This window comes from Myotis myotis, unplaced genomic scaffold (assembly GCF_014108235.1).
Source record: "Myotis myotis isolate mMyoMyo1 unplaced genomic scaffold, mMyoMyo1.p scaffold_m19_p_19, whole genome shotgun sequence".
NCBI lineage: Eukaryota > Metazoa > Chordata > Mammalia > Chiroptera > Vespertilionidae > Myotis > Myotis myotis.
Window position 1 is genome coordinate 23,246,919 of NW_023416323.1, and position 23,642 is coordinate 23,270,560.

The 23,642-nt window shown below is 45.2% G+C and overlaps 1 protein-coding gene across 1 annotated transcript in view; it reads right to left on the reverse strand.

Moving 5' to 3' along the window:
- Window positions 1-23,642, reverse strand: part of VAT1L (vesicle amine transport 1 like) — a 146,755-nt gene that overhangs the window by 77,005 nt on the left and 46,108 nt on the right. Inside the window, exon 4 of the mRNA XM_036346910.1 lies at window positions 4,874-5,016. Within this exon, the coding sequence (XP_036202803.1) occupies window positions 4,874-5,016 (143 nt within the window). The remainder of the gene's footprint in view (window positions 1-4,873; window positions 5,017-23,642) is intronic.

The window sequence follows — 23,642 nt, forward strand, 5'->3', positions numbered from 1 at the left end:
TCTCTGTGCCTAACTGTGGAAGGAGATCATGGCGATAACACCTGCCCCTGGTTTCTTTGTGAAGCTTGAATGAGTTGATGCATGTGGAGCACAAGGCCCCACTCCTGGTAGCTCTGGGTCCATGGTAGCTTTTATTTCTATTTTTCAGAGTGGTCTAACTTAAAGAGAGTTCTTCTGGTTTGGTAAAAGAGCATGAAAGATTGTGCAAAACCTCAACAACCCAACCATCCACCCGAGTATCAGATAGGGTGAGTAGAACCACAAACCCAGAAACATTTAGAATAGAGGCTCAGTGACCTTGACCCTCCTAGCAGACGATGTCCCACATTCAAGAGCACTTATTATGTGCCAGGCACAGTACTGAGCACTTCTTATGTCTCATCTCATCGACACATTGTGCCAGCCCTGTGACTTGGGGACCATCATCCCTATTTGATGGATGAGGAAACGGAGCCTGAATAGGTTCAGGTGACTAACCCCAAAGCCCACTGCAGGCAATGGAAGGACACCGGATTGATCCTTTGCATCTAGATACCAGGTGGAGGCCCCAGAGGTGGAGTAGGGTTTTACAGTATAAGCTGTGGCCAGCCCCAGGGTGACCATCACTGGCACTTCTAGGCCACACAGTCTCCCAGCAGGGGTGGAGCAAAGCAGGAGCTTCACACGGGTCTCCTGTGTATTCAGGCCACCTGCTCCTCCCCACACCTCTCTCTACATTTCTATAGGGAAATCAGGTAAATCAGGGTTTACACATGCCAATATGCCACAAATTCATTAGTTCCTGCTGCCATTGCATCCTTTTGAAGGTCATGGTGTGGTAGGAGTGAGGTGAATTCTGAGGAAGAGAAGTGGGTAGAGGCAGATGTCATTCCCTGGGCCCCGAGGGGAAAGATGCTTTGGTCATTTCAGTCAAACCTTTAAGTAGACATGACTGCTTTTGAGTTTAGCAATGCTCCTTCATTGAAAACAAAGCCACTAAGCCACGCCTACGGGGCACCAAGCAGCTCCTTTTAATGGAATAATCATGAGAAGCATAAGCAGAATGAGGTCGCTTCCCAGAGGCACAGGGCCAGCCTCACTCCTTAGACCACCAATTCTTGGGGGTGCTCCATTGTGTACACATCCATAATCATGATTACATAGACATGGAGAGGGTGAGGGCAGAGGGCCAGGTGCCACATTTGCTATGTCTGCTTTCTCCTGCTGTCATAAATCTCTCCAGATCCAAACACAAATAGCCACAGCTCAGGGTTCTCCAGGCCAGAGTCAGCAGCAAGATATTTTGGAATTGCTGATCCAAGACTTTTGTGTCTTTCCTTCCTTGGTCCCCAACTCATCACGCCTTTATTGGGAATGCTTCCCACCCACATGGATCAGTGAAGAATTTCTCTTGAGTGGTGGCAGGTCCCACAGAGCCATTACTGGACAGAAGCCTTTCTCCTTTGCCAAGAAATTGGTTCCGCTTTGTTGTAACTTTCATTTCTGGTTGGACTCGTGGTGCTCCACTCAGTTCTTTTTCTGAATGCCTTTCCTTTGAGAACTCACCTGTGCCATAGCTTTAACCATCACCTCCAAGCTCGTGACAGAGGGATGAGGCTATTCAGAGTGCCCAGCACAGTGCCGGGCACACAGTAGGCCTCTCATAGAGGACCAAACACAGTGTCCTGTGCCCTGAGGGCTCAGCTAGCACTCAGTACACAATAGGCTCTTTACAGGGTGCCCAGCACAGTGCCTGGCACACATTATGCTTCTTAGGAAGTGTTTACTACTAATGGCTCCCACATGGACTTAGCAATACCACCTCCAGGAATCCTTTCTGGATCACTTTCTGTTCTGTCCAGGTGATTAGACTCTCATTAATTTCCACTAAGTCTCAGTTTCTTTACCTGTAAGTGAGGAATTGTTCTTGCAGGACTGTCTGGGGTACACATACAAGGTCTAACTGCAATGCTCATCAGAGCAAGAGGAGACCAACAAAACCTGGGGCTATTTATTATCCACCTGGCCCAGGCCCACTCGCCTCGCCTGGGACTGGCTCCCCTCCTCCCTCTGCCTGCTGAAATCCCTCCCATCCTTCAGGCACCCCCTTTGGGGCTGTCCACCCTGGCGCTCTCTCTGGTTTTTCTCTCCTCGTTATTTTTATGGCCCTGCAGTCCGATGCACATGATTCAAGGCTTCTTTCTCTCACACTTGGTTTCAAGCATAGTCATTTCTCTCCTCCCAAACAGAGAAGGAGAAAGTGATGTGAAGGTTGGGTCTATATTACAAATAATTTCCCCCTATTTCCTTTCCAATGCCTGGCTCACAGCTAAGAATGTGTTCCAAAGAACCTTACCGATGGGTTGGTGTATAAGAGAGTTCTCATCTCACAGAATTTTATGTTATTATTTTTTCTAGTTTATCAGACACATAATAGTGTAATAAACAATATCCGTGATCAAAAAAGAAATACTCTGCGTCCACCTCCTATTGCACGTTAGCAGTTGAATTCCACTCTTTCCTTTCATTTTATGTCCTTTTGAGTTGAGAATGTATACAAAGCTGTGATCACCGTGTAGATGAAATTTGGCATTCTTCTTTTTCACTCAATATGCTACCACGGCTATTTTTCTCATTTTGTGACAGAGTCTCCATAATGATCTTTTCTTTTTAAGGGGCTGCATAATACTCAAGTGTGTGGGTGTAGCGTAATCTATTGAATTATTTTCCTTCTGTTGATAACGGAGGCTGCTTCTGCATCTTCACTGTTACAGACGATGCTATAATTCACCCGGGACATATGCTGCACACCTGCTGTGAATCAGAAGCAGTGCTTGGCTCTGCAGTAGGCGACCGGGGAACTGTTGCCTTTTTCTTCTTTTGGATTATTTCCTGAGGATAGGATTAGTGGGACAGAGGGCATACACATATTTGCAGCTTCCCAGTCATTTTCAGTCTAATTCTGGGGTCTCTACTTAAACACATAAGGAATTGTTGGAAGTCACACTTGAAAGAAGGTGGTGGTGAGGGGGATCTCAGATGCTGTTGCCTTCTGCTCTGCTGACATCAGGAGAGATCACTGCTTTTGGGGCTGAAGGTCGCAGGTCAAGGACAGAGAAGGACAAGGGGATAGAGCTGCTACATGGGAAATGGGAACTTCAGGAGCTCCCTGGCCATAGACTGTCCGTCACATTTTCAGAAGAGCTGCCCCTCATGAATCTGTTCTCTCACTACTTTCCACATCCTACCGCCTCTAGCTGCACCGGTCTCCTTTCAGATTCTCAAATTTCCCAAGCCTTTTCTGACACTGGGCCCTAGCACATAGCACTCCCCAAGTCAGAAATGCTCTTTCCTTTGGCCAATTTCTCATCTTTCACATTTCAGCCCAAATCTCACCCTTTGATGGACAATGTGTCTGATTTCCCCATCTGCGTGTTTATTGGCACCTTGTGTTTCTCCAGCAGGGCACATATTGAACTTGTAAATCAAGGAATTTTCAAAAATTGTTTGTCTCTTCTTCCCCAACTAGACTCAAACTCCACGTAAATGGTGACTCTCAAGGTGGTCTGGCTGTATCTCCCGCCCTGGCCCAGTGCCTGGCCCAACACAGACATTCAATATTGATTAAGTAGGTCAGTACATGAATAAAGGAAAGGATGCTCACGAAAATATCATTAAGAGGATGAAAGAAAAGATCGCTGAAGGGACATGGTAGTTCATTTTCCCCACCACAGCTTGATAGACGCTAGGTAAAAGAAGGACTATCTAAGGGTTATGAAAATAGGCAAAAGTAAATCCTGGAAATCTTTAAACTATGCCTGCAATCTACAGACTTCTGCGAACCAGTCGGGGAACTTCTAATATCTCCATGTAAAGCTCTCTTTTCATGCCCTCCTGCAAATACTGGGTCAATTTTAAGTTACATGCAAATCTCCCTGTTCAAACCTTTAATAACAAATCTGAAAATTCAGACTATGAGGAGACTCTCCTTTCCAAGAAACTCTCACTTAATCTGATCCAAATCCACCACCTCAGATAACCAGATCTCCCATCCCTCTAGTCCTTCGATTTTCCATCTTACTGTGTGATTTGCAGAAAATTGTGATGCTATTATTAGGATGCTAGCTTGACAACTAATTCCTTTGTACCTTGCAATTTAGTGCTGATCAACTGAAAATGCAGGAACACTGGCACAGGACATCCCTAACCCTCTCAGGAATAGAACCTGAGGACCAGCCTCAAACTCTGAGCAGCAGGAGGGCTGAGATGCACAAATCCTCTGAGAACACGGCGGCAGCTGGGTTTTCCACCTGCTGCACACGCACATAGCCATGATCAATGGCTTTAGGATCACCGGTGGAAATGGATTAGGTTAGAAGCCAGTGTTCCCCTGGATGACTGCAACAGCCAGCAGACTGATCTCCTGCCTCCCGCCTCCCCTCTCCCATCTGTTCTCTGCGCACAACCGGTGACTGCCCCAAACCCATATCTGATCATGTCACCACTCTGGTCCTTCCTTGGCTCTCAGTCATACCCAGGTTGGAGTCTATATTTCCTTAGGCTGTTGTGTGAATGAATGAGAAAGAAACTTCTCTGTGTTAAGGCAGTGTTATAGCAGCTAGCATAACGGCTTTGCAAGTTATAAATTTGCTTTGCAAGCTACTTAACTGCTCTATTCCTGAGTTTTATCTTCTGCAAAAGAGGGTCGTTAAGAGGGTTAAATGAGCTAATATAGGTGAAATATTTAGCACAGAGCTAGTCATACTAAGACCTCAATATATATTTACTATTATTACTATGGTAGTATTAGCCCCCCTTCCAGATGAATGCAACTGTTCTTTCAGAGAGAGAAGAGCAAGGGCCAACCTGGTGCTCCTTTGAGCAAACACCTTACCTTTTCACTTCTTGCACATAGTCTGCATTTCGGTCAAAGAGGTGGGTCACGGAGTCTTTGATGGCTTCATGCTTGAAAGTAGAAGCTGTTCCAAAGACAGTCACATTGGGGATAGTGGAGCACAGCTGAGCCACAGCTTGGCCCTGGAAGTGAAATACAATAGACAAGTCACATGGAGAGCTACCATCCAACAACCAGCCTTGCTGGGCATACAGCAGCATTTCTCAAGCTTGCCACTACTGGCCATTGTTTAGGCTTAATTAGTCTTGGTTGTAGGGAGCTGAACTGTGCGTTATAGGATGTTTAGCAGCCTCCCTTCTCTCCACCCCCTAGGAGCCAGTTGTGACAACCAAATCTATCTGCAGACATCTCAAAGTGTCCTCTGGGGGACAAAATCTCTCTTGGTTGAGAAGAACTGGTGTAGAGGAATGTCTCTGTGAGCCAGCAAAACCCCAGCACCAAGACTTAACAACTATTATTTAACCATACTGACCCTCAGATTCCTCTCTGTAAGTTTGAAATAATGGTACCTACTCCATAGGGACCTTGTGGGATGTTTTAGTTTGGATACCAGAGAAGCAGACACTGAGGCAAAGATGTGAGTGCTAGTACTGTGTCAGGAATACAATTGCAGGAAATACCAGGGTGTCAAGACAGAAATAGAAGGCAGTCCATAAAGGGTATGTTATCAAGCCTGTATTTCCCAGGGGCACCCAGAACTCAGGCCCTCTGAAGACTCTGTGAGCAAGTATAGAATATGCTTCAGAGTTATCCCAACCCAGTGGTGAGGAAGCTGGAATATTTATCCACCAAATTTCCATCTGATATTGGCTGAGGGGTGCTCTTACAGCAGTAACTCTGGTGCATGTCTGGCTTGTCCTCTTGGACAGACAGACAGAAGCTCTAAGCAAGCAACCTTCAGCATGTCGAGAAGATATGGTGTGGCTGACAGCATATGTTACAAGCGTGTTAAATGAGGCAGTCTATAACACAGGTCAAGCGCCTGCCACAAAACAGGACATTTAATAGAGACTCGGTAAATCTTAATCAGCTGTACCCTTTAGTCACTTATTATATCCAGGGCAGAGACATCCAGGCATATAAAGAAAAGGCCAATGCATGAGGTTTAACTATTAAGTGATCCAGGAGAAATCACAAAGGCAGCTAGAAATGGATTTTTCCATGTCCTTTTTCAGTATGCTTGGAAGTTTAAGTCATTGGACAAAATACCGTGACCATGTACATTTAGAAACCTTCCCCCCCAAAAACAATTTGCTGATAAATAAGTTGCATTCTACAACCAAATACTATCTCTTTTCAGTGTTCCATCTGCCATCATTAGGAGCCATAAATTATTATAGAGGGAACTCATTCTACCAAAGTCATCTGTGATATTTGTTTCTGCCTATCACTCTGTTTACATATCTTCTTCCTATTGGTGGACTAAATTAGGTTGGCAGGTCAATTTGTGGAAATTTAATTCTTCCAACGTTTACAATTAAAGGCAACATTGTGAGAATCAGAATGCCAGACTTGGAAGATCATCCAATTACCTTTCCCGTCACTGGTTATGGACGAGGGGAGGAGACTCAGGAAGGTTAGGGTGACCCAGTTCTTCCGAGGCAGATCTGAGATTTGAAGCAAGGTCTCCTGATTTCCAGTTATTGCCAGTTTCTATTATGCCATGTTGTCAACTTACTTTGACATTTACGCTAAGCTGACACTTGGAGGTCAACACTTTGGAACATGGGTGTGAACCTAAGGCTCCAAAGAGGCTATATAGCTCTCTCTTCTCAGAATAACTTGATATTTGGTTAAAGTTTTATCCTCTGATTTTAGAGAACAAAGAGGGGATTTTCCTCACTCATGAGTGTAAATATCAGCAATCAACATAGCAATCTTCTCAAAGTCAGTAGGGCTTGAGCCAGCCTCATTAGTGCTGGGATGGGAGATTAGAATGAGTTCCAGTCACTGTGTAGTCCCTCCTGTCCTCTGTCCTTAAGCAAACGTGACATTTATCCACTCAGCTATTTTTTAAATTCTTAGTATGAAAAGTCACATTGTGCTATCGATGCTGGAGTGTCAGAAATGATTGGCACACCTTAATCTCCATCTCTAGTCCCAAGTCTCTTACTGAGTCCCAGACTTGCATATTGGACTACCATTTTGGCACCTATCTTCACCTGGCTATTAAAAAATAACACATCAACCTCAACTGATCTAAGATAGAACTCAGGACCATCTCCAAATGAGTTACTCCCTGAATTAGTTTGTTAAGACTGTTGTAGCAAAGTTCTGCACACTGGGTGGGTTAAACAGCAGAAGCTATTGTTCCACAATTCTGGAGGCTAGAAGTCTGAAATCAAGGTGTTGACAGGGTTGCATCCTTCTCATGGCTGTGAGGAAAAGGTCTGGTCCAGGCCTCTCTCCTTGGCTTGTAGATGGCCATCTTCTCCCCGTGTCTTCACTTGGTGTTCCCTCCATGTGCACCTATGTCTAAATTCCCCCTGCTTTTTTATGTTTTTCTTTTTCTTATTGAGTTCAGAGAGGAAGGGAGAGTGAGAGTGAGGTAGAAACATCAATGATAAGAGAATCACTAATCAGCTGTCTCCTGCGCGCCCCCTACTGGGCATTGAGCCCACAACACGGGCATGTGCCCTGACCAGAATCAAACTGTGACTTCCTGGTTCATAGGTCAATGCTCAACCACCAAGCTACACTGGCCAGACTAAATTTCCCCTTCTTATAAGGACACCAATCATATTGGATTAGAGCTCACCTAATGACCTCATTTAACTCATTGTACGCCATAAGCGTCTGTAGATGCAAGTGGCAGACCTTCCCCACACGCCACGCATGTCTCTTAAAAAAAAAAAAAAAATGTTTTCCCTACGTGGCAGGCCTGACTAACTTTAAAATCATTTTTTTTGTGAGAATTTTCAGCTGAAAATATTCAAGAACACCCGAATTGTGAATAACATATTTATTTTTATAACATTCATTGCAAATTGATTTTTTAAATTAAATTCAAAATATCATGGCATATGGGGATGGTTTCCGTTTTCGACATGTGGCAGTTAACTGATTAATTTGATCACCTCTGGAAAGAACCTACCTCCAATTGAGGGCCCAGTCTGTGGTGTTGTGGGTTATTTCATCACATGCATTTTGGGGAGACATGATTCAACCCATAACACTCCTCTTACTGCATTTCCTGCCTCCGTGGATGGAATCGCACCATTTACTCATTGCTGAAGCTAGGAACCTGGGGTTATCCTGGACTCCTCTTCTGCACTCACTCCCACATCCAATTAGTCAGTTAACAATTGAGTGTTATTTCCACTCAACCTCTCTATGGCTGTCACTTCTTAGTCTGGTTGTCGTACTTCCTCCCCTGGATTACGACAGCACTCTTCTGATTGGCCTGGCTGGTGTCATGTGCATTTCACACTGTGGACAGAGTGATTTTTCTCAAACAGAGCATTGAGCATTTCACTATTTGTTTTGAAGCTTCCCAGTGCTCATCATGGCTTTCAGAATGAAAAGGACACCCTTTACTTTAGTCACACAAGGTCAGCCCTCATGGACTAACCCAGTCTACTTCATTAACATGACTTCCTCCACTTTTCCAATATCTACTTCCTAGCAACACAGAACTTGAGTCATCACTGATTGACACTGGCCATGAGCCGGGTTCTGTGCAGCCCTCATCCCATGGCATTCTCAGAATGAGTCATCAGCTGACCCAAGCAGAATGTTACCATTTCATTTTAATGAGAAAGATACATGTGCTTGTAAAATGAGATAAGTTACTGAGTTACTTATATATTTATCTTATTTAATATAAAATATATGAGTATTATATACGTAATATATAATACATTTATATACAAATATTATATAATTTTTTAGAGGCCCAGTACACGAAATTAGTGCACGGGGGGTGGGAGGTCTCTCAGCCCGGCCTGTGCCCTCTCACAGTCCGGGACTCCTCGCTCCTTACCACCCGCCTGCTCACTGCTCCTTAGTGCTGCCGTGCAGGCAGGAGAGGCTCCCGCCACTGCTGCTGCGCTCACCAGCTGTGAGCCCGGCCTCTGGCTGAGTGGCATTCCCCCTGTGGGAGCACACTGACCACCAGGGGGCAGCTCCTTCATTGAGCATCAGCCCCCTGGTGGTCAGGGCACATTATAGCAACTGGTCATTCCGGTCGTTCTGCTGTAATGGTCACTTAGGCTTTTATTGTATAGATCAGTTGTTCTCAACCTTCCTAATGCCGGGACCCTTTAATACAGTTCCTCATGTTGTGGTGACCCCCAACCATAAAATTATTTTCCTTGCTACTTCATAACTGTAATTTTGCTACTGTTATGAATCGTAATGTAAATATCTGATATGCAGGATGTATTTTCATTGTTACAAATTGAACATAATTAAACCATAGTGATTAATCACAAAAACAATATGCAAATATATATGTGTTTTCTGATGGTCTTAGGCAACCCCTGTGAAAGGGTCGTTTGACCCCCAAAGGGGTCGCAACCCACAGGTTGAGAACCGCTGATGTATAATTAGCATTATATGTATATGTGTATTATTAGTACATATGTATATATAACTAATATCTAATACATAATATTTCATTTATAATATATAACTTGTATAATGATACAGTATCGCCCCCCCTTATTTGCAGTTTTACTTTCCACGGTTTCAGTTACCTGAGGTCAACCTCAGTTAGAAGATATTAATTAAATTAAAAACTCTAGAAATAAGCAATTCATACGTTTTAAAATGTGCACCATTTTAAGTAGCATGATGAAGCCTCACGCTATCTCTCCCCATCCTGCCCAGGATGTGAGCCATCCTGTGGTCCAGCTGTATCTGCTGCCAACTGTCAGTCACTTAGTTGCCGTCTTAGTTGTCAGATCAACTACTGCCGGCACCCACCATGTTCCGTGCATGCCCCCCTGGTGGACAGTGCATGTCATAGTGCACCAGTTATTTGGTTGGTTGGTTGTTTCGCCATTCAGTCTATTTGTATATTAGGGTTTTATATGTATCGATGACTATTATATAGACATACATAACATGTAATATAATTAGTATAATATACAAGTGTACTATATAATAATTTATACTCTTATATAACTAGAGGCCCAGTGCACAAAAATTTGTGCACTCAGGGGGGTCCCTCAGCCTGGCCTGTGCCCTCTCGCAGTCTGGGACCCCTTGGGGGATACCACCTGCTGGTTTAGGCCCATCCCCTGGGGAATTGGGCCTAAGCTGGCAGTCAGATATCACTCTGGCAGCCCGGGAGCCCTCAGGGGATGTCCACTTGCCAGCAGGGAGCCGGCCTAAGCTACAGTCGGACATCCTTAGCGCTGCTGAGGAGGTGGGAAAGGCTCCTACCACCACCGCTGTACTGGCAGCCATCAGCCTGGCTTGTGGCTGAGCAGAGCTCCCCCTGTGGGAATGCACTGACCACCAGGAGGCAGCTCCTGCATTGAGCGTCTGCCCCCTGGTGGTCAGTGTGTGTCATAGTGACCAGTCATTCCCAGTCTTTCTGCTGTTAGGGTCAGTTTGCATATTACTCTTTTATTATATAGGATAGAGGCCTGGTGCACGGGTGGGGGCCAGCTGGTTTGCCCTGAAGGGGGTCCTGGATCAGGGTGGGGGTACTGCTGGGGTGCCTGGACAGCCTGAGTGAGGGGCTGATGGGTGTTTGCAGGCTGGTCACACTCCCTTCAGGGTGGGGGTCCCCACTGGGGTGCCTGGCCAAACTGGGTGAGGGGCTGATGGCTGTTTGCAAGCTGGTCAAGCCCTCCCCCCCCCCCCCCAGTGGGGACCCTCACCCCATGGAGGTTTGGCCAGCCTGGGTGAGGGGCTGATGGCTGTTTACAGACTGGCCACACCCCCTTTAGGGTGGGGGGTCCCCACTGGGGTGCCTGGCCAGTCTGGGTGAGGGGCTGAGGGCCGTTTTCAGGCCAAAACCCCCGGCGACAGAAGCTCCCAGTCTCTCCTCTTTTTCTTTTCTTTTTTTATTCTGAGATTTATTTACCTTCTATAATTGAAACTTTGTTGACTTGAGAGGAGCTCAGAGCCAGCCAGGGCGGGCAGGAGGGAAGCCTCCTGCTCACTCCAGCTCTGTGGCCACGGCCGGCTGAAAGCAGGTATCTGGGGTTTATTTACTTTCTATAATTGAAACTTTGTTGCTTTGAGTGGAGCTCAGAGCCAGCTGGGAAGCTTGGCTTCCTCCATCACTGGAGCAACCAAGCCTCCTGCTCGCTTCAGCTCCGTGGCTGCCGGCTGCCATCTTGGTTGGGTTAATTTGCATATAGTCACTCTGATTGGCTGGTGGGCATGGCTTAAGGTGTAGTGAAGGTACGGTCTATTTGCATGTTGGTCTTTTATTAGTGTACATAATGGGTGGAAAACACAAATTTAGTGCCCATCTATTGGCAGCATCCTCCCCACACACATCCCCCTTTTATCTCTGTATTACTTCAGTCAGGCCATGAGAGGCCCTTGCAAGATCCTTAATGATTTCCTAAAGTAAATAATGCTATGAATTCTATATTTAAGCAGCACAGTGCTTCCCCTTGCATTTATAGAAAATCTGCACTCTCCCTTCCCCAACTCCCAAGGTGAATGCAGGAGCAGTACCTAATTTATCCTTGTTTTCCCCACCTGCCTAGCAAATAGCATGGACTCAATAAACATTTGTGGAAGATGGAATGAATTTTCAATAAAAAAGATTTTGCAATTTACCTGCAGACCCAGAACATAAAATAAACAAGACAATCCATTCTCCCAGCAACAGCAATAAAGGCAGATATGCATGTACTTGTTTTTAATTGATTTTCCTTTCCCTCTTTAGGAGGAAGAATTTTGTGGCAAGCCTCTGCTCCTCCTCCCTGTGGCTCCCTGTGTGGCAGTAACAGCAGCTGTGGTGCCTTTTGTCTCAACATGTGCCAGGTACTGAGCTCAAGTGCTTCATGAAATCCTCAAACCACTTTTATAATATTTTTGTTTCCCTTTGATACCTGAAAATGGGGATTCTGAGAAGGAAAGGAACTTGCCCAAGGTTATGTGGCTTGTAAATGATAGAGCTGGGAGTCCAACTCAGCTGCAAGGCCACTCTGCTAGGACTCTTCCTATCCATCTAGCTAAGCACATGGGACTGGAGTCTTAGAGAAAAACCCTGGTCCTTGGCATCAGTCTGGGGGGCTTCATTGAGTTGCTCTTTGGATGGCTATGCCTCAGGTTCACCTGGGTGAACATATTTTAACCAGATCAGTCCTAATTCCAGGGCTACAGAGTCCCCTCAAGCACAGCATACACTGTGGGGGGATCCAGGAACAGTAGTTCCAAGAGAGCTGATTTGCATTCCTAACTAGGCACAGAGAACAAATGATTAGAGGAGCAAATGCATCTCCACAAAAGACTGGATACACTTCCTGTTACATCCTAAGTACTCAATAAATGCCAGTGGTTAGCTGTAACTGCCCTGAGCGTAGGACTGAACCTGGTTGAAATCCTGGTTATTCTCTAAATGCTAAATGGGAATTTAGGACAGATGATCCCATCAGTGTACTGAGATTCAGGACTCTACATCAGAGATTCAACTAAGTAAGGGGCAAAGAATGGATGGCTTACAAGGGCCTCTATAATTTAGATACTATCTATCTCCCCCCACTGTTTCTCACAATATAACAGTATTCCAGCTTTGACCAGATGGCAAAATGCTCCGTCTTTCCTAAGGTCCACCCACTCTCTCACCACAGAACTTTTGCACATGCAATTTTCACTGCTCAGAATCCTCTTCCCTTTCTTTTTTCCTGGCTGATTGCTGGTCATCCTTTGAATCTTAGCCTCTCTGTTACTTCACTGAGTCACTCATTCTATCATGACAGGAGTATTTAATGAGTGCCTGCTAGATTAGACACTAAACGAGGTGTTGAAAATACCAAGGTGAACAAAGTCATATGTGGTCCCTGTTATCTTGTAGCTTGCATTCTAATAGAGGCAATAGATATTAATAAATTAAAAATACTATTAAAAGTACAATTATACATCTATACCAGTAGAGTGCAAACACCACTTCCAACCACTGAGCCCGAGGATAAGACAACACTGGTGCACTAATACATTCTTACAAATGTGCAGAAAATGAGCACTGAAGTCATGAAGACACGTGAAGGGAGAGACCAGATAAAGTGGGAAGGAACTTGGACTTTAGTTCCAAGTTCAGGGTCTCAATGGTCTCTCTGGTTCTACAATTTGTAGGTCATACTGCCTGGTTCTTTATCCGAGCTAAAGAAAGTCTATTTGAAGAAGCCCCCATAGAGAAGGAAAGTTTACTCATTTCCTCAAGTTTGATGGAAAATGAAGCCCTCTAGTGCTAGCTTGACTATTTCTGAGATCACTTTTAAAACAGAATTCTTCTGAAAGTTGTTTCCACTTTTCAGCAGCTCATGGAAACCACAGGCCATTCATGTGGTCAAAGAATGGAAAAGAATGAGCAGAATGAGCTGTGAATGTCCTGAAAGGACGCCCGGAGGAAATGGCCAGGTGAGTTATTTTTCTTCTGAAGAACTGTCACTTTACTCTTTCATCTTCATTAATGCAAAGAGGCACTTGGACTAGAAAAGATAACTGGATGTTATGAAATCTCATACACTGAATACCAGAGCCATACTTGTGCTTTACCTGTGACAATACAAACTCCCACGCTGGGATTTAGACACAGGTTAGAGACTTCTTTTCAGATCAGGGCTGTCATTTGCCTGTCAACAATTTAGTTGACTTGATTATTGTAAGGAGAGGAAATTCAAATCCCACTGTGTGGGCTGATCCATGTGATTGCCATCGAAGGCAGCAAAGAACATTCTCTGTTCTCGCCGGGTACACACGAAGAATCAGCCAGCCTTTCTTTATCTGTATCTGGTTTGTCATTGCGAAACTGCTGAGCTACACATGCCACTCCCTCCCTGTAACACACATGTGCTGAGAACTTCACCAGCAAGAAGCTCCAGGGGTACGTTTCTGAGGGGGAAGAGAGAAAAGGAGGGAAAGTGAAGAGTGGGACAGGCATTTTTCAACTGCTTGAAATCTAAGTAGGGAAAACAATTTTTAATCCAAAAAGCAGTAGACACATTCTTTGGGAAGATGTAATAGACAATATCTTTTATTTTTTATGTGGATCGGTGCTTCTCAATATGCGGGCCGGAACCAGCAGCAGCCATGCTGTCTGGAGACTTGTTAACTACACAGATTCTCATGCCCAGCCCAGACCTACAGATTCAGGGGTTCGGGGGTTCAGCCTGGGAATAGGAGTTTTAACAAGCCTTCCGGGAATTCTGGCGCAGCTCAGTTCGTCATCAGACAGAATGGCCTTCAGTGGCCCTGCTGCCTCCATGTGATTTAGATGCTGAGGCCTCAAGATGCTCAGGATACCTTAATATCTGATGTCTTATTTAAAACCACGGTGAGGCCTGGGTATTAGCACGTATTTTGTAAGTTCCTTGGGTAATTCTAATGCGCAGCCAGTGCTGAGATCGGGGCGGTCTATAAAGTTTCCCTTCTTCCGATGTGGTCTGTTTCGGCATTGTGACAGTCCTCCTTTCCCACTTGAGGTTGACATCACAGCGCGTGGGTTTAGTACATGGGATCCGGAGGTTCCGGGCCTGACTAACACAGTCCTGTGTGAGTCAGAGAAGCAAGGAGAGAAATAACCCCCATCCCTGTTCCCAAGGTCTGAGGCTCCGATGCCTAGAGGAGTTCAGCCTCCCTGCTCCCTGGGCCTCAGCTATGCTGCTGAACCCCAGGTTTTCCTGGTCACTCTTAGCTCTGCCCATCCAATTGACTGCAAGGGTGAACATTTAAACCTTCCCCCTGCTCAGACTGCTGAGATCACTGCATAGTCACTCAGATGAGAAGCAGCAGGGCCAAAGGGTGAAGAGTGGGTACTAGTTCATCCTCATTTCCCAGAGGAAAGAACTGAGGCACAGAGCAGTTGTGTAACTGCCCAAAGTCACACAGTAAGCAAACAGCAGAGGCAAGATTTGAACCCGCATGATCTGACTTCAGCATTCACAGTCTTAACCGCTGCCCTGTGCTGCAAGGCAGTGGTGGGTCTGGAGGCTGAAAGGAGAGAAGGAAGGGAAGGCATCCCTTACTGGCTAGTTACTCTTTGTCAAGCACTGTGCTAGGCACTTTACACCCTCCCAACATCACATTCCCATCATGAAAACAGGCTCAGAAAGATTAAGTGACCTTACTCAAGGTTATTCTGCTAGTAATTGGAAACTGTGGCTCAGAAAGGCTAAGTACTAGCAACTGGAAGTGATGGGATTAAACCCAAGCCTCCATGTCGCTGAACATAATTTCTTTGTTCTTTGTTATTGAGCACCAAAATGGTGACATAGGAATGAGACACAGCAGCCACTGCAGAGCAAGGGAAAGCTCCTGGGTCCCATAATCCCAGAGCTGCCACTTAATCTGGTCAAGCCTCAGATTTCTCTTCTTTAAACCAGGGAGGTCAATGTCTACTCAGCGAGGCCATGTGGGGGTCCAAGGAGGTAACATATGTGACTCACAAGAGATGACCCAAAGCAGGTGCTCAGTACACTGGTTTCTCCTTCAACACCCTCAAAGCCACCTCTCTGGGAAGCCTTCCTGGAGATCCCCAGGAGAGTTAATATTTCCTGCTTTGCCCCAAACTGGCACATCACTGCTCAGCCATCTCACTCTAAGCTGTGTTTCTTCTCTCCTTTCCCCATTCTTCTCCTTTCCCTTCTTCTCTGTCATTCCCCTCCTCTTCCTCCTCCTCCTTCCTCTCCCTTCCTCCCTCCCTCTCTCCCTCCCTCCCTCTCTCCCTCCCTCCCTCCCTTCCTCTTAAAGATAGATCTCTTTCTTCTGTTATCCCCCAATAGACTCCTTAAGGGGAGGATCATCTTATTCTCCTCTGTGTCTACAGCACTGGGTCCCAGTTACTGTATGTTGAAAGGGGAAATAGCAGAAGAGACAGAAGCGTCATGAGCAAGAAGTAAGGTGGCCAGAGAGGCCCAAGGGATAGAGAGCAATTGCAGTCTGAGACCAGGGATGTGTGCCCTTCGAAGGAAGGCCTGTCCAGCTGCTCAGCCAGCTTCCTGCCTTACCCCTTGGTTGGACATGGACAAGGTCTGCCCCATATCTCGTTAGTAGCAGTTACAACTTTCCATCAATGATTGGGCAAATCTGTGTGCTTTCCACGAGTCAACATTTTCCTGCTTTTCTTTTCAACCTCACATGAAGCGGGGAGAAGGTAAGATGAGAGTAATAACTGAGGGATATTGCACAGTGGATCTCTAGGACTAACTCATCCTGCAAAACTGGAACTATATCCCCTCCCCTCAGCCCCTGGTCACCACCATTCTACTCTCAGCTTCTATGAGTTTGACTATTTCAGATTCCTGATATAAGTGGGATTGTGTAAGATTTGTTTATCTGTGTCTGGCTTATTTCACTTAGCATAATGTCCTTCAGGGTCATCCATGTTGTAGCAGGATTTCCTTCTTTTAAAAGGGTGAATGATATTCCATTGCATGTCTATACCACATTCTGTTCATCCATTCATCATCAGCTCGTGGACATTTAGGTTGTTTCCACGTCTTTGCAATAATGGTGCAATGAACACAGGAGTGCAGATATCTCCTCAAGATCCTGACTTCACTTCTTTTGGATGGATACCCAGAGGGGGATTTCAGGATCATAGGGTAGTTCTAGTTGTAATTTTTTGACAAACCTCCATACTGTTTTCCATAATGGTTGTTCCAATTTATATTCCCATCAACAGTATACAAGGGTTCCCATTTCTCCACATCCTCTCCAACATCCATATTTTTGTTTTGTTTTGTTTTGTTTTTTCATAAAAGCCATCCAAACAGCTGTGAGGTGATATCTCACTGTGGTTTTTATTTGTATTTCCTTAGTGATTAGTGATGTTGAGCATATTTTGAGTCAAGCAAACCTGAATTTGAAACCTTGATAAATGGATGGGCTGTGTGACTTTGGAAAGACACTTCACCTCTCTGAGCCTCAGTAGTCTCACCTTTAAAATGGAGAATGGGCTAATAATGCAAAGTGCTGTTTAATATAGAATAAAGTACCTAGTATTGTGCTGGGCACAGAGCAAATACTCAGGGAATCCTGGGCCCCTTTTGCTCTTCTTACACTAAAGCAAGGTTGGGGAACATCTGGCCCGCAGACCATATAAGGCTCATGAAATAATTTGGTCTGGCCTTGTCAAGGTGAGTTAATTAAATGTTTGACCAAATAGAGCAGGCTAATTTTTAAGTGGATAATTTTGTATGGCCCATGAATAATGTTATAAATATCCAAATGGCCCTTGGCAGAAAGAAGGTTCCCACCCCTGCTAAAGAATGCACAGGCTGTTACGATTGTCACCCTACTGGTTCCAGATTAAGCACTCTTCTCAGGCCCCCGGGGATTTGTGACAAACCACTGTAGGGCAGGGAGCTGGTGTGGAAGGGTTCAATTTATGGCTAGGAATCCCCATTCCCCCTACTTCCTGGCAGTCACGGCTACGAGCCCTGGCAACTGAAATAGGAGTATCTATGTTGTTTGTTTAAAAGAATTCATATATTAATGATGTTTTGACATCTTAAGAACCTTTCTGGCTGGGGAGAGACTGCCCTTCCCTGGGCTAGCCAATTTTCAGAAATAACAAAGTGCCCAACTGGGAACATGCCACTGATGTGCAAACTAACCAGTCTAGAGCCCCAGACTTCTCTATCTGGCCCATACACCCAAGAAGGAACGTTTCTCTACCTTAACTATCCCAGGACCACATACCAGGCAATAGAGACCATCCCTGTAGCCCAAACCCCACTGCAGTTGTTCAAACAAGCCAGTCCTAACCTGTCCACCTGCCTTGCCTTTTCTGTAGAAACCCCAATAATAGCCATGGCCTAAGCGCTTCCTCTGTTCCTGTCTTCAGCCTCCTGACCACCTGGTGTGTTCCCAGGTGGCTCTGAGTGGTGTGTTGTGCCTTCTGTCTTTAGGACCCATGAACAGAATAAAGATGGTTTTCCTGACCCTCTCCTCTGCCTCCTTGTGACCACATCTGACTGACCATCTCATAAAAGAATACAAAACAGCATCCCCTGCTTGCCCCAGGGTGAAGTGTTTTTTTGCAGTCTATAATTTGCCCAAATGCACATGGTAACTCTACTAACAAGCCCTCATGGGGATCATGCCAAGTCTGTGTCTGTCATCAGCACCACTTTCCAAGTAACGGACACCATGGGTGGCCACAGAGCAACCATCGCCCACAGACTCCCACATTGCCCGAGAGCTGGACTCCAGCATCCACGTGGCTGGAATCCTAGCCAGGAAACTAGTCCAGCCCACCAGATGGCACAATCCCCTCACCAGGGCTCTCAACCATTATGGGGCACTGCCACTTCCAGGCTGGCTGCCTTCCACGCAGTGCATCCGCATAAATTTCCTGGATGACTATGTTTGCATAGTGGGATGCCGGATTCCCTTTTCTAGCCAAATTACGATTTGTCCCCACAGTATGGATAAATGCATCTATTTCAACCAAAAACATATTAGGTAAGGTGATCACACAATTTATTGTCTACATCAGGGTACTCTTTGAGAGTGAAGGGGGATGCTATTGTTAATTTTGCTCATTCAACAGGCATAAACTGGAAGTGCCCTGGACAGAGAGGGTCATCCCACCTACTAGGGTGTGGCCATCCTAATATTAAGGAAAGGAACTAATACGGTGGCCAGGAGAGTAAAGCAAAAATGTAGGCATTGTGGGACTTGAATTTTGACTCCTGGATCCACCACTCATCACTTGAATGACATGGCCCAATTGTTCTGAACTGACAGCCTTATCTTGAAAGGTGGGATAATATTGCCTACCTCATAGGATTGTCAAATAGACACACCTGGAGAAGGGTCTGCACAGGACTGTCCAAAAAGTGGGGGCTTAGGAAGTACAAGCTCACTTTCTACTCCCGTCTTTGCCCATCTACTATATCTTCTGAGCCCTAAACGCTGGGATTTGTGAGACCAACCTGCAACAGTGCCCCAGCGGATGCAGCTGCCCTTACTTGGAAGCATGGTGTTCACCACTCAGCGGTCTGACTTTCCTGCCTTTTGCTGAGTGTCCCTGTCCATTGAAGGCGCCTCCTTACCAGGCCTCTCGACAGGAGCCTGGCCTTGGTTTCAGCACCTGTCTGATGTGACCAACAACTTCACTGGGCAGGAAACTCAAGCTCTCAAATCACTGCTGGCCCCTGCCAGCCCTCAGAGATCAGACATTGGGGCTCTTTCTGCAGCTTCAAACCCAGGGCTGAGGCTCTGAACTGAGCGGCGCAGAACCCTTCCCAGCTGGAGGGCGGCATCGAAAGCTTCCGGATGAGACTGCCTTCAAAATTCAGTCCTCTAGGAAAGGAGGGCGCAGAGCAGGTCTCTAGATGGGCGTTCCCACGGGGATGTTCAGAGCTAGCCGCTGACCTTTTCCCCATATCCGCTTTCTTTGAAGAGCAGTTCATTTCCCAAGGAATGTTAACATTCAGTTAACTGACTTCCTTTGTAAATGCAATATGTGCAAAATTATTGTTTATCAAGCCGTCTCCCTTACTGAAACAGTGATGTCACCAGGTCCAATGCTCTATGGTTAATACCTCTGTATCTGGAGTCCCCCCCACCCCCCGTAGAGCACCAGGCACACAGTAGGTGTTCATAAAATGTGGGAATGAGTGAATGAAAATCTCTTCACATTTTTTTCCTTCTTTGACACATCTCAGGCCACACCCTATTCCTTTCATGGTATCCTTTTCACTGTCCTGCAAATAAAAAATGTGTTTATTGTCCCATTCAGTAAAACTGTACGTGCCCCACACAGAAATCATTGTGTTCTGTGAACATGCACTGTGCTAGGTTATAGGAATACTAAATGGTGGGCTCTGGACACGAAGGGCCTATGGAGTACAACTAACTACATTTACTAGCCATCTGGAATTGAGCAGGACACGTGAGTGAGCCTTCAGAACATTAGTATTCGCACACGTGTGTGGCAATGGTGCCCTCCTCAAGGTGGGTGGAAGGAGTGAAGGATGAGACCTCATAAATGATTGGACATCCTGCCTGGCACCAGCTAATACTATGGTTAAGGACTTCAATTCCTCTCTGTCTCCCCAAGAAGATCTCCAGCCAGTCAATCACACATGTGAGACAGGAAGGGAGAAACACAGGAGCACTAACATAGATTTGCAGACTCCAAAGACCTCCACATGCTCTTGGGTCACCCACTCCATCTCCTTCCTGATGGAGGAAGCCTGACTCAGCTCCTCCTGTATACTTCCAGGAGAAAAACTAATGACGTGAACATGGTGAACTAATTGCCTCCCAAGGTAGCCCATTCTATTTGGGGCCAATGCTAATTGTTTCCGAGGTTCTATTTATAACGTGCTATGAGTAGCCTCTCTGTAGGTTTTGTCCATAGGAGACATGGCACACACAAAAATAGACATGTGTGTCTCATACCTCTTAGTATTACTCCCACATCCTGACTCTTCTTTTCTCCAGCCTGACCAATGGTCAGTCTATTGAATCTCTTCTCTTTGATCAATGAAACTACGGACAACGGCCTGTAGGGTAAAAATCCTCTTAAATGTGGCACAGTGGGACCCTCTCCCTCCACCTGGACATTAGCAGTTCCAGATATTTCAGTGTTCTCAGCCTACTTTTATATAACAGAATTTTGGTTAGCACACCTATATGAATCAAAATGTCAAAATAATGCTAAAAAATAGGGAAGATGAGGTTGCTATTCACAACCATAGCATAGCAATTATCTTTTCAGTCTGTAAAGGCAACGCCAGTCATCCTACTGTTCCCTTGGTTTTGTCACTTGGTTTTAGAACTGCTTAGTGGTCTGATCAGGCTCTCTACATGTACGCATGAGACAAGTTTCCCGCAGGCCCAGTAAATAGGCAATCTTCCTGAGGCAACAGCTTCGAGCTAAGCTGCTTCTTTTACTCACAGCAAGTTACATCACATGCTACACTGCATTTTAAAGCTCTCGCATGGCCACACTCTGGTGGACAGGCATATATGTATCCTCCATTGTAGCAAAAGTGAGGTGTATACATGGGTCAATTATTGCCAAGGCCCTGAGGTGCATTGCTGACACAGTATTGGGGCAACACAATTCCAGGACCACATGCTTAGAGGTAAGAAGCATGGGGGACAGAGGGAGAGGTAGATGGTTTGTCTTCTGTCTCCTTTCCTCTCCCCATATACCCACTGCTTTTGGCCATTAAATATTTATAAGTCACAACCAACACAAGAGTTAAAGGTAAACCATTCACAGTTCCATTGTTTCTTCTCTGCTTCCTCACTCACAAAAACTCTTGGCAAGACTAAAGCCATTACTTCCCAAAGCACAGCACAGACTCTGAGCATTTTAGTAAGCTCTCCTGATAGACGAGAGAATGAAATGCCACATTCTGCAATGGAAGGATCTGTTCTGATCACTTACTAAGTCTTTTTTAAAAAGTATTATGAAGACAACATATGGTCATGCCAATTGTAAAGAAAATTTTGAAAATATAGAAAACTATAAAAATGTCAACTATAATGTCATATTTCAGAAGTAAGTATATAATTTGGCTTATTGTGTTCCAGTAGTTTTTCAACGTGGAAAAATATATCAATATTTGGTTGTCCACAGGAGTGGGATCACACTGAATATGCCATGTGTAACCTGATTAATTTTTTTAAAAACTTATATCGTGAGCATTTTTGTGAGTCATGAAAATTCTTTAACGTAATAATTTTGAATGGCTGGGACATATTCTATTGTGTGGATTTACCATAATTCCATTTTTACCAATCCTGTTTCATTGGAAATTAGAATGCCATATCTCTGTAAGCCATATTTCAATAAAAATCCTGGTACTTTGTAAGTTTCAGAAGGCAGAGTCTAAATCAGTTTTACCTGCAGTATATTTTGTGTCTACCACATGGTGAGACAAAGTGTAGATGCTCAATGTTTGATTACAGACTGACTGCCTGTTTGATTCTTTCTTTAAAAGATATTGCCAGTGTCCAGCGATGTGGGTCAGTGGTTGAGCGTCAGCCTATGAACCAGGAGGTCACGGTTCGATTCCCAGTCAGGATGTATGCCTGGGTTGCTTAATCCGCAGTGTGGTCTGTGGAGGAGGCAGCTAATGATTCTCTCTTAGCATGGATATCTCTCTCTCTCTCTCTCTCTCTCTCTCTCTCTCTCTCTCTCTCTCTCTCTCTGAAATCAATAAAAATATATTTAAAAATATATTGCTGGTAGGTAGGGTTGCATCTTGTATTTTATATGGCAACCTTACTAGTATGAAACAACAAGGTCAAACAGCCTAGCACAGTTTAACAAGAAGATTTGGGAGGTAAAGCAGGAATTCCAGACTCTGGTTCACAGAGTGATGAAGTAGAGTCTGCTGAGAGCCGTTTCTGCTTTGAAGAATAATTTTTGTATTGGGAAATCAAGCATGGTCACTGGCTTAATGGCTTACAAGCTATTTTAAGTAATGAAATTGGCTACATGTCATTCACATTTTGATGATAACATACTCGCTTATTAATTCCACATACTTAATAAATGTATCCACCTCTGCATAATTAAGAACATCATTATCATTACACAGATGCTGTCTGCCTGGAACAGGTAAAGCTCATCTATTTAATTTGATCAAACAGTTGCCAAGCACCCACTCCATCCTGGACCCTGCGCTGTGTACTAGAAGCACAGACATGTCTAAGACCTATTCTGACCTCAAAAAGATTTATCCAGACAGGAAGACCTGTGCAGGACAGGTGCAGCATGCTGGTGCCTGTCTGGCATAAGGAGGTCGTTAATACATATCTATAGGATGGGTGGATGGGTGCATGGAGTCTGGGAAGGCAATATCAGTAAGACAATGTTAAGGATGTAGAAATGGGAGAGCAAGGAAGGCTTCCAAGAGCAGGTGATATTTAAATGATAAATAGGAATTTTCCAGGTAGAGAAATAAGGAGAGCCAGCAAGGGCTGTCAGGTTGAAAATTGTGTGGTTGCAAGAGGAAGATGAATAGACAGGCATGGCTGGAGATAAAAACATCGGTGGGGAGGAAATGATGGGGAGAGATGCTTGAGTTAAGCTTTGGCTGATCATAAATGACTTGTTCAGAGGGTTTGGGTTTCCCCAAAAGCAGGCCCTAAGATGAAAATTTGTGTGTACATCGTTTATTTGAGAATGGTCCCCAGGAAGTGAGATGCAGAAATGGGGTAGGCAGAAAGCCTATAAAATGGCTTACCCAGAGGACAGCTGGAGCTCATGTCTAGTGGGGCCAGTCTGAGAGGCCATGTAGAACACACCTCGTAATTCTCCCACCTGGGGGAGGAGCCTCAGATATTCATCCCCCAGCTCCCATCGCTCATTTGTTGAGGGGTGTTCTTGAAGGCCTCGACTCCCAGAAACTTCGGCCTGTCCTCAGCAAGGGCCAAGTTGCAGAAAACAACCTCAGGCCGAGAGCTGCAGGAATCTGCTGGCTGAACTGGGACTGTCTGCACTGACCTCAGGGATGGGGGCTTGGTGGGTGTCCAGGTGTCTGCCACAAAGCCTAGTAGGTAACAGGCTAGATCTCAGCAGCCAACTCTGTGATTAAACAAGAAAAATAATTCTCTTTCAATGGCTGAATACCATCAGTACTTC